The sequence below is a fragment of the Felis catus genome, chromosome B4, assembly GCF_018350175.1.
Source record: "Felis catus isolate Fca126 chromosome B4, F.catus_Fca126_mat1.0, whole genome shotgun sequence".
Taxonomy (NCBI): domain Eukaryota; kingdom Metazoa; phylum Chordata; class Mammalia; order Carnivora; family Felidae; genus Felis; species Felis catus.
Window position 1 is genome coordinate 83,564,338 of NC_058374.1, and position 11,010 is coordinate 83,575,347.

General features: G+C 60.6%; 1 protein-coding gene across 1 annotated transcript; it reads left to right on the forward strand.

Annotated features, from left to right (window-relative positions):
* Positions 1 to 320: 320 nt before the first annotated feature.
* NXPH4 (neurexophilin 4) lies at positions 321 to 9,761 on the forward strand. The gene is made up of 2 exons (XM_003988932.5): positions 321 to 516; positions 8,191 to 9,761. Exons 1-2 carry the CDS (start codon positions 460 to 462, stop codon positions 9,043 to 9,045), a joined length of 912 nt encoding a protein of 303 aa, XP_003988981.1. The 5' UTR covers positions 321 to 459; the 3' UTR covers positions 9,046 to 9,761.
* The last annotated feature ends 1,249 nt before the right edge of the window (positions 9,762 to 11,010 follow it).

Sequence of the window (11,010 nt, forward strand, 5' to 3'; positions counted from 1 at the left end):
ACCCCTTCGGGGACACGGTCCCAGAGCCTCGAGCCCCACGCCCTGCCCCATTCCTCATCGGTGCACAGACCTAGCCTCTCCGGTACACCATCCCTAGGTCCCGCAACCCTCTGCGCTTCGCACCTGGGCTGGGGGCGTGTCCGGGGCGTGTCGGGGTGAAAGTCACCTTCGGTGCCCCCAGCTGGGCGGGAGGGGGCGCGCGGGGCGCGGCCGGGATTGGAGCGACGCGGAGCCCCGCCCCCCCGCCCGCTCGAGTCCGACCCAACTTTCTCCCCCGCCCGCGCCCCGCCCCCAGCGCCGAGCTCCGCTCCTCTCGCTCAGTCCGCGGGCCGCGCCGCCTGCTCCCGCCGCTCCGGCAGCCACCCCACGGCGCGCCAGCCCGGGGCCCCTCGCCCCCAGGCCCGGCTCCGGCCTGCCCGGGACCCGTCCCGTCCGCCCCCCGCCTGGCCGCCTGGGAAGATGCGGCTGCTCCCGGAATGGCTTCTCTTGCTCTTTGGCCCGTGGCTCCTGAGGCAGGTAAGGGCAGCAGGGCTGGAGTGGGAGCGCCGGGTCCGGGACGCGAAGGTCCCAGAGTGCGAGGGGCTCGGTGCGCCCGCCCCGCCCCCAGCGCAGAGCGTCCCAACTTTGCGCGGCGTGGGGGAAGCGGACAGACAGACTCCCTGATCCAGGACACGCGCTCTCCCAATCCAAGTTGGCTGAGGGTTGGGGGCGGGTGCCGGGGTGGAGGCCCGACTCGGATCTGGCTTCAGGCAAGGCGGGGGAGGGGACGAAGCCCGACCCGCGAGTGCGCCAGACTGAGCGGGAGTGCGAGACAGACAGACAAGCCAGCAGGGTGTCAGCCTTGCCGTCTTTCCGCGCCAACCTCGCTCGCCTTCCTCGCTGTCTGTCCTTCCACTCCTCCACCCTGCCTTTCCGTTTCTCCTCTCTGCACTTGTCACAATGCCAGGTGGGCACTGTGTTCCGAGCATCCGCGGCCCGAACACACGCGCGCACACAGATACGGCCGAACTTGGCTACGATCTCCCATCACATTTCCCGCGGAGACACCTTCTCCCCTGCACAAACCTCACAGACACACCCCTCGCGCGCGCCCAGATGATGGGGGTGGGGGCTGTCTGGAAGGGGAGTCTCTCTTGGTGTCCTCCCCTTGCCCCCACATCCCTAGGCTGCCTCTTTTCCCTGAGTCTCTGGGGTGAGGACACAGAGGCTAAGGAGGCCCAGATTTGATCTGCTCCCTCCCAACTTGGAGGCTTCAACTCACGAACACAGTGTGCTCATATGTGCTGGTGTGGACTGTGTGGGTCAGCGTGTGCACCTGTGTGCATGCATGTGTCTTGGGGCAGCAAGGCTTGGGTGTCTAGAGCTGGGGTCCAGGGTGCATGTGTAAGCTGCTATGGTGTGTGGTGTTGGCTTTGAAGGGGTGAGTGCAAGCGCCTGCTTCACCGCACAGCTCTCTGTGCCCTGCTGTGTGTCCCACAATGGGGGCCTCGGACCTGGAGCCTGCTTCCTTCCATTGCCTCCTTGTCCGAGACTTTTCTGGTTCCTGCACCCTAACTGTACCTACCTAGTTTGAGGGCAGGCAGGTAGCTTCCTAAACCCCTACTCCTGCACCCTTGCTCCAGCCCCTACAGAATCTGGAAGGGATGTAGTCCCCCCCCTTCCCCTGCCAACATTTGGACCCCACCTGCTTAGCCAAATCAAACTCAGCCACTCCAGCAGGGTAGGGGCTGCCCAGGTGAAGCTGGTGACCGAGCTCCCTGCCTCTCCCAAACACGTCTGGTGACCTTGAGGGGCTGGAAGGTGGGCAGAGGGGCCCCCTCCACAAAACCTGCTTCCACTGGCAGGAGCTTCTTTTGGACTTGCTGCCCAGCTCTGCCCTTATCCACTACTGCAGGATGGGGCCTGGGCCCCACAACCCACCCGTATACGTGAAGGCCTGGGGGAGAGGAGGTAAGGATGCTACTCCCCTGCCCCTCCTTTGTACTTGCGCGCCCATTCTCCTCTCCACTCTCCCTATCAAATAAACTCTCCTGTGGACAGATCTGGTTTAATTTCCTTTGCCCCCTGAAGGGGAATGAAACATCTGGTGAAGACTTGAAGGAGAGTAAGCATGAGGATGTGAGCGATGGGGATCTGTCTGAGTGTGTGTGAGCTGCAGCTGTGGGCCTCCGTGTTGGAGTCAGTGGGGGAGAGTGTATCTGCCATTTAGTCCAGCTTGTGTGCCTGTGAGAATCAGTGTTTACATGTGTGTAAAGACTGTGGGTGTGTAAATACGTGTAATTGCGGGGCAGGATGTGTGCAGAGAAGTGTTTGTGTGTCTGAGTACCTGTGTGTTTGTGTGCACTTGTGAGTACCTCAAGGTGGGTCTCCAGTGCATCTGTGTGCCGGGGTACATGCGTTGCCCATATGTAAGTCTCTGGGGTTTGTGAGTGTCTGTATGCTTGTGGTCCTGAGTGCATTTGAGTGTGGGTATGGGATTGTGAGCCTCAGGGTGTGTTCATATATCTGAGTGTGGCTTATGTGTGTGTGCACTCAGGGCTGTCTCAGTGCCAGAGATGGGAGTATGTTGACACGGTAAGAGGCTGGTGGGGGACAGTTTACAAGGTAGCTCTTTGGGAAACCCTAATTGTCCAATGATAACCCCACTGTCTTTGGCACCACCTGACCCCCATCACTTGCCCCTCCTCCTGGGCCCAGGACTCTGGGCTTCCGTTGCCCCTGGGGCTGTGGCCTCTTGGCCAGACCTTCCTCCGGATCTTTCTGATATGGTCTCTGACTCCTCTCCCTCTCTGTCTCCGTCTTCCCCACCCCTTGCCAAAGCGGCTGCCTACTGGGAGAAGCAGCAGGCAATCAATAGTCACTAATCACTAATCACTAATTACTAATTAGCTGGGGGAGGGCAGGGGTGGGACCCTTTGGGACCTTCCAGCTCTATCCTGCCTCAGGGAAGGATTAGGCCCCAGCGAGCCTCTCAGAGCCGGCCAGCCCCAGACCTGCATCTAGCCACTCCCTCCTGCCTCTGTACCCCTCTCCAGCCCCTCAGCTAATCTCTGGCTGGGCCACTTAGGCACGTGCCGCCTAGGCTAGGGCCCAGAGCCTTGGTGGGGATTTGGGGGTAATCCGGGCCGCAGCTGGGCCAGGGGCACAGGAGAAGGAGGGCGCTGTGACAGCTCCCTTGGGCCAGATCCTGCATGTATAAGAGAGGTACCCATTGGAAAGGAGAATTTACAGGGTCATGGGATTGGGGTGGGGGAGGAGTTGGAGATCCAGGACTGAGTGACTAGGGAAGAGGTGAAGTAATTGGGGGACAGAAATATGGTAACGAAGGGTCACTGGGGTCAGAGGTGGGGTCATTGGGAAGGGGCAAGATAAACCTTGAAAGAGACCAGGTAAGTGGAGGGGGCATCTCAGGGCTCAGAGATGAAGTCATTGTCAAGGAGACGGGGAACTTTGAACAGATCCCTGCAACTCCACATGATTGGGGGGCAGGAAGGGGACAGGATACTAGAGAGAGGACAGGGTCATGGGGCAGGGCTCAAGCACTGCTGGGTGCAGTGGTTAGTCGCCGGGCTTAGGGTGGAATCCAGCTATGGGGTGGAAATGGGGAACAGGGAGTGCTGTCTTGAGCGCTAGAAATTGGCGAGTCTCCCCCTCTCCCTCTCCTGCCCCTCCTCCACCTCCACCCCGCCCACTCCCCCTCCGGCTCCGGCTTCGGGAAATTACATCCCCGCTCCGCGGCTCCCACCCCCCCCCCCCCACCGCGCCCCGGAGCCCGCGCCTTTATAGGCACATTTATTGCAATAATAAAGTGAGGCGCGGGGCGGGGGGCGGGGGGCGGCCGTTCCCGGGGGGACCGCGCCGGCTCTAGGAAGCAGGGAAATAAAATAAAATAAAATAAAATCAAAATTCAGATAACGGTGAGCCTTGCGCTGCAGGCCTCGAGCAGGCGGGCAGGCGGGGCTGAGGGGGAGGGGGCGCCCAGCCCAAGGGCAGAGCCCGCCCCACCAGCGGTCCCCGCCCCCTCACGCTATAGTAGGGTCTGGAAGGAGGTATCTTCGCTTCCACCTGCCTGGCCCCCTCCGGTAGTCTAATCCTGCCCATCGTCTGCCTTTTCCTCTGACTTGTCCCCCATACCTGGTCCTCAGCTCGTGGCTCCGTCCCTGTCTCCCATCTCCTTCCTTGTCCCCCATTGCCCATTCCAGTCCCCATTTACAATTTGCCATCCCCATCTCCTGGGTCTCTGCATCCCTCAGCATCCCTGTCTCTCTCTGCCCAATAACCATTACCCATTCCTGTTCCCACCCCCGATTGCTCCCCATCCCCATCTCCCAGGTCCTACCCCACTCTCAATCCTGCTTCTCTTTCCCAGTGCCCATCCCTCATCCACCATCCTTGTCCTCCCCATCCCCATTTTGGTTCCCATTGCATTCTCTGCCCCTCTTCATTCCCCCAGCTCCTATCCCATCTACATCCCTGTCTCTACCCAATGCCTATCCACCATTTCTGATCTCTTCTTCATCCCTGTTCCCATGCCTATCCTCGTTCCATCCTCATCTCTGCACCATATACCTGTGCCTGCCGAGTCCCCAACCCCAGTCTCAGTCCTCAACCCAGACTGTCCTGTCCTCCCACCAATGTGCTTACCCCCGTCTCCATCCCTGGTTCCCAGCCAGACCCTGTGAATTCCACCCCGCCCTGACTGCGGTGCCCTCCTCTTGTCCCTTTCTAGGTGCAAAGGCTTAATACGCTATTCCCTCCCCTTCCCCAGCCCTGGCCTGGAGCACTGTTCCTTCCCCAACCACAGGGTGCCGTTCCCTTCCCCCGGTCCGGAATCCTGAGCGGCCCCGCCTGACCTACACAGCCGGAGAGAAGCCAGGGACTGGTCTGGAGGCCTGGGGGAGGTGCGCCCTGCAATGCGGCTGGGGGGCCGATAGCGTGAACCTCCCCCCTTTCCCCCGCGGTCCCATCCCAAAAGAGGCCCCCCCACAGACACACACTGGAGTTTGTTCACCAGCAAGAGGCAGCCTCAACTCCCCTCCATTGCGTGGGCTCACTGCCTTGGGGGCAAAGCACTCCTGGCTGGGTGCCCGCCCCGCATGGGCCTGGAGGCGCCTGGTGAGGCGCACCCCCCCACCCATACCCACACCCCCGCCTGCCACTGAGCACCTCCGCCCCCTGCGGCCGACAGCCAGACTAGCCTCTCCCCTCGGCAAATGTCACCGCGCCCAATTAGCTTAATTAAACCAGTTCTGGAGCAACGGGGACCCCTCCTCGGACAACACCCTGCTCCCTCTCTCAGTTATAGAGGGGGGGGGACACCACCATGGATCTCAGGAAAGAGGGGCTCCTTTCTTACCCTGCTTTCCCTGTTCGTTCCCCCACCCACAGATAGAGACAGACAGCCTGAAGGATAGCGGGAAAGAACCGAAAGAGACAGACAGAAACAGGGAGAAAAACAGAATCACGGAAGGAGAAAATTCGAGACAGAGTGAGGAAGAGACTGGGAGAAGAGTCGCGGAGAGAGATGGAAAAACAGTGAAAGAGGGAGCGCGAGAGGGAGAGCGAGCGTGCAAGCGAGGAAGCCAGAGGGAGGATTTTATTTTATTTTATTCCATGTTCCCATTTCTCGGCTCGTTTCCTCACAGACTCACCCCTCCCTGTCAGAGCTCCCCCCAAGGTCGCTTTGGCCAACCCCCCAACTCTTCCCTTCATCTTGGCAGTCTCCTGCAGTAGGTGGGGGGTGTGGGTGCCCAAAGCCCAGGGATTTGCCAGGATCAGAGAAGCACAGACAGCAATTTGTCTGGAATCAGGGGAGGGGGACACCCAGCACCCTCACCGCCCGGCCAAACCTCCTTCCCTCTCCCAGCCCCTGCCTTCGTGGAGTTGCTGGACTGAACCAGCCCTTGACAAGTCCTGGGCTGGGTGCAGGACAATGAGTGCTGCCGGGGTGTGCTGGGAGTGGGTGTCTCCTCAGAAGCATTTAGGGTCATAAGAGCAGGTGACTGGGTATTGATGGATGCCCCTAGAAAGGCAGTGTTGGGTCTAGAAGGGTGTGCAGATTAGGAGTCAGAGTTCAAAGGACTCCCCCCCCCTTCTTTGACTTTCCAGGCAAGGTTCATGTATTCCCTCCTCCTAGACCTCTCTGAGCCCCACCCTGCACTCTCCAAGCCCACTTCCTGGGAAGCCTGCCACCCCTCCCCCCACAGTGGCCTGGGACCCTTCCCACAGCCCCTCTCAGACCCACCCTCCTGGTGTTAGCTGCCAGCTCAAGCTTGTCTGTCTGAGTCAATCACTCCTGCCGCCCCCGCCCCCCTCACCTGAGCTGGGAGGAGGGATGGACGGGAGGAGGAATGAGGGGGGCGATAAATATGTATGACGAGCGGGTGGCGGCGGCATTAATAACCCGGGATCGCAGTGCTGCGGGAATGGGGACCAGGCGGTGGAGATTCTAGCCCAGCAGCTTGACTCTGCCATTCCTGTCCCTTGTGGACTCCTAGTGTGTACACAAGGGTGTGTGCAAACAGAGGGGGGCACCCATGCTGCCAGGCCTCTTTACCTACCCAAACCTCTGCGGGCAGGCCAGTGTGGAACCCCCCAGGGACCATTCATATACAACTCACACATATGCACCCCCCGGGGGGGAACAGACCGCACCGGTTCCATCACTGTGGATACACTGACACACACCCTTGAGAAAGAGCTCGACACATGGACAGAGGATGATAGGAGCTCATGTAGGAAAGTGACACCTCCAGAGAACCAGACACGGTCAACTGAGGCATACAACTACACCAGTCTCAGTGACGCAGCCACCACAAACGGATAGATACACGGCCTCACTCAGGTCAACACACGGAAAGACACACACACAGCCAAGCCAGGCACATTTACAACCCAGGCATCTATACAGAACCACCACGGACTGACACAACAGGCATTCAGCCCACAGGCAGGCAGACACACACACAGACTCCTCAGACTGATATAGGCAGGTGGACACACACACACACACACACACACACACACCCCAACCACACACAGCCACTTGAAGCAGACACACACCCTCATCACCATGGGTTGAGACACATGGTGAGTGTGCATGCGTGCACATGCTCACACACACACCATCACTCCAGGTAGACAGACACACACCCATAACCATCCGGGGCTGACAGAAACACAGCCACCCCAGGCTGACACACACAGCACCCGCTCCCTGCAATCTGACGTACACGCAGTAAGGGCCACAGTAACCGGCCACAGCTACCAGTCTGACTGACACATTCTGACACTCACGGCTCCTCTCCCTCCCGCTCCCCTCGCTGGAGCGGCTTCTCCATATTTCTTCCTCTGGCTCTCGCACGTCTCCTTCACTCCCGGCCACCCCCCCCCCCCACCCCACCCCACCCGCCCCAGATAATTGATGGCCCGGGCCTGGCCCGGCCGCTCCCGCCTCTCGATCCATCTTGTACTCGCGCCCGCGCTGTCTCCCAGATCGGCCGCCACCTGAGACACGCGGAGACGGGAGAGGGCGGGCGGGGGCGGTCCTCCGGCCCCCTATAAGACCAGGGAAGGACCACTAGGCGGCCTCCCCCACAGTAAGAGCGCTGGAGGCCGAGAGGGGTGCCCACGCAGCCCCCAAGCCTCAATCCACAGCGCCGAGATCTCCACTATTAGCTCAGTCGGTTTTCCGGGCCCCTCCCCGCCAGGGAGTAGAGGCCGAGGCCTGGGTGGGGGCTTTAGCCTCGGCAGAGGTGTTGGGAGGTCTTCGCTTCTTTCTCGATGCTGACTGTTGACATTGGTCATGGCCTGGCTTGCCTGAGTCCACCTCCTCCCTGGCCCACCATTATTCAGAACCAACCAGGCTCCAGGCCAGGAGAGCCGGCTCCACTCCCTATTCAAAAACCTTTTGCTTTTTGGATTTCTCAGCCCGCATCGGAGTTCTCTGAGAACACAAGGATTCTCAGTGTCATTTCACAGATGTAGAAACTGAGGACTGGATCGTGAGTTGGCCAAGAGCACAGAGGTTGAAAGGGCTGCAGGCCTGCACCAATGCACACTCCCCGAACCACTGACTGTGGACTACCCGCTTTCCCCAGGGGCTGGGGAAAGGGGCTAGTGGGGGTAGGGCCATGGGATGGCCTGGCGCAACCCCAGCGTCTTTCTTTCCTGCTCTTTCTTTGTCCACAGGTCGTCAGTGCTCAGATACCAGAGTCCGGGAGGCCTCAGTACCTGGAGCTGCGCCCCGCCGCGGCCAGAGGGGGCGCCCCTGGCCAACAGCTCCCGGTGCCGAGGTCATCCCACGGTCTGGGCACTACTGGCGCCTGGAGCTGGGCCTGGCCGGCTAATCACACCGGGGCACTGGCCCGGGCTGGGGCGCTGCCTGCGCCGCGCACGAAGAGAAAGCCGTCTATCAAAGCGGCCCGTGCCAAAAAGATCTTCGGCTGGGGGGACTTCTACTTCCGGGTACACACTCTCAAGTTCTCGCTGCTGGTGACAGGCAAGATCGTGGACCACGTGAACGGTACTTTCAGCGTGTACTTCCGCCACAACTCGTCTAGCCTGGGCAACCTCAGCGTCAGTATTGTGCCGCCCTCCAAGCGTGTCGAGTTCGGGGGAGTCTGGCTGCCGGGGCCCGCCCCCCATCCTCTGCAGTCTACGCTGGCCCTGGAGGGGGTGCTGCCTAGGCTGGGGGCCCCGCTGGGGATAGCGGCCGCGGGACCCGGGCTAGGAGGCACCCTCGGGGGCGCGCTGGCGGCCCCATTCGGGGGCGCGCTGGGAGTGCCCGGGGCCAAAGAGTCACGCGCTTTCAACTGCCACGTGGAGTATGAGAAGACAAACCGCGCGCGCAAGCACCGCCCGTGCCTGTACGACCCATCGCAAGTGTGTTTCACCGAGCACACGCAGAGCCAGGCCGCCTGGCTCTGCGCCAAGCCCTTCAAAGTCATCTGCATCTTCGTCTCCTTCCTCAGCTTTGACTACAAACTAGTACAGAAGGTGTGCCCAGACTATAACTTCCAGAGTGAGCACCCTTATTTTGGGTAGTGCGCCTCGCACTCGCCTGGGCCCTAAGCTTCCCGCCAAATCCCGGCCTCCCTAAGTGGGACCCCTCCCTCCCCGTGCCCCGCAGCTCCTGGGGCCGCATTCACCCCTTCCACTCTGAGGGCAAAGGGAACAGCCTTCCCGGGGACCATCAGCCATCAGGTGGCGTGGGTCCTCCTTTTCCTTATGGGAAGCGCTAACGAGGCAGAGGTGGCTGTAGCCCCTTCCGCTACCTCCCAAAATGAAGGGGCAGGAGCGCAGGCCTGGAATAGGCGGGGCTTGGAGGCGGTCCCAGTGTCCCTTAGGTCTGCATCGGGTCCCCCCTTATACCCCGGCGCTGGGCTGGATACTCCCTTTGTCCGCATCTGTAATGACGCCTGGCCTGGCACCCTCCACGCACCCTGTCTTACCCCCAGGCGCTTTTCCTCCTGTTCCATCCGGTCCCCACGTAAAGACTGTTAGGCTCGTAAGTTGCGGCCTATCCCCAACCCCTTCTGCCAGCGGTATGCCTGTCCGCCTCCCCCCCCCCCCCCCCAATTAGGGTAGCGGAAGCAGAACTCCTGGGCCTAGGCGATCGACTCGGCCCCTGCTCTCTGCCCACCTCCCTCCTGTCCCTGCAGTCCTGCTCCACCTGCCCCTTTCCGGCTGCTTCCTCTCGGTGATATTTTTTCTACGCCAAAACAGACGGGAAAGGGAACAAAATAAAGTGAAATCCAATACGCGTCTGTGTGAGACCTTTGTAGGGGGTGGTGGTGATGTGGGTCTAAGTCTGGCAGAGACCTGGCCAGGGCCTCCTCCCTGGGCGGCTTCTGGAAACTGAGGCAAATATTGACGGAGTTGGCACCTTGGAGGGCATCCAAGACCAGGTCGGACGGAGATGAGGGCGACCCTTGCGGTAGGAGCCCTGACTGAGGTGGGGATTTTCTCCCAGAGGTGGGCGAAAAAGAGGGGAAGCTGCAGCAGACAGAATGGGGGTGAGACCTGAGAGGGGACTACCAGCGGACTGTTGGCGACGACTTGGGGGAGGAGGTATAAGGCCTTGAAATGGGATCGAGTTGCAGGGACAGCGTAGGCAGAGCGCTGACAACCTGCTAAGCTCCGAGGGGCTGGCGGGAGGCTGCAGGTGGGGGGGAGGGGGAACGGTGTTTGCGGCATCTGGAGTCATCGATCTTCCTTTTCCTTCCTAATTTCGTGGGCGCTGAGTTTGCAGACGGCTGAGGGAGGGAGGCCAGAGACGAGGGGGTGGGGGAAGGGACGAGCGGCGCGAGTTTAGAGAGCCTGGCCGCGCCGCAGCCGCTCGCCGCCGCCTGCAAACAAGGCCCCCTTAAGCCAGCTGCCCACCCTCCCCACCCCCGCCTCCAGCTCCCTTCTGCCGCCGCCGCCGCTGCTAATTTTATCCGCCCCCAACCCTGGCCCGGGCGTTAATTGGCTGCGGCTTCATTAGCAGTTCTCAAGCTCAGCCGCCCCCCTCCCCTGGGGACCCCTGACTGGGGCTAGGGAGGGGGTACGGACAAGCTGAGGCACAGAACGACACCTATCCACACCTCGTCTTCTGCCTTCCTTCTCCTGGAGTCCTGGACCAAGGTACCGACTCGGAGAAGGCAGTGTTCTCCAAGGAGTTGCCCACTAGTCAGCGGGAAACTGAGTCAGAGGTGAGTCCCACCCAGACATGCCTGGGAATGAAAAGTTGGTGATGGGGAAAATAAATCTTTGGATGGATGGATGGATGGATGGATGGCAGGATCACAAGATCAACTGAAAGGAAGAGGGCGGTGGGAGGTGATTCTGGGTCAGAGATTGGAGGAAGGAGAAGAACCCTAACCCAGGGCCTATTGCTGGAAAGAACTGAGAACACCTGAGGCTAGAGTGGGAGGGAAGGAGGTTAAAGCTAAGAGGGGACTTCTGAGGCCTGGTATGAGAGCCAAGTGGGAATATTTGGAATTAGCAAGTTAGCCCATCTGGGCCTCA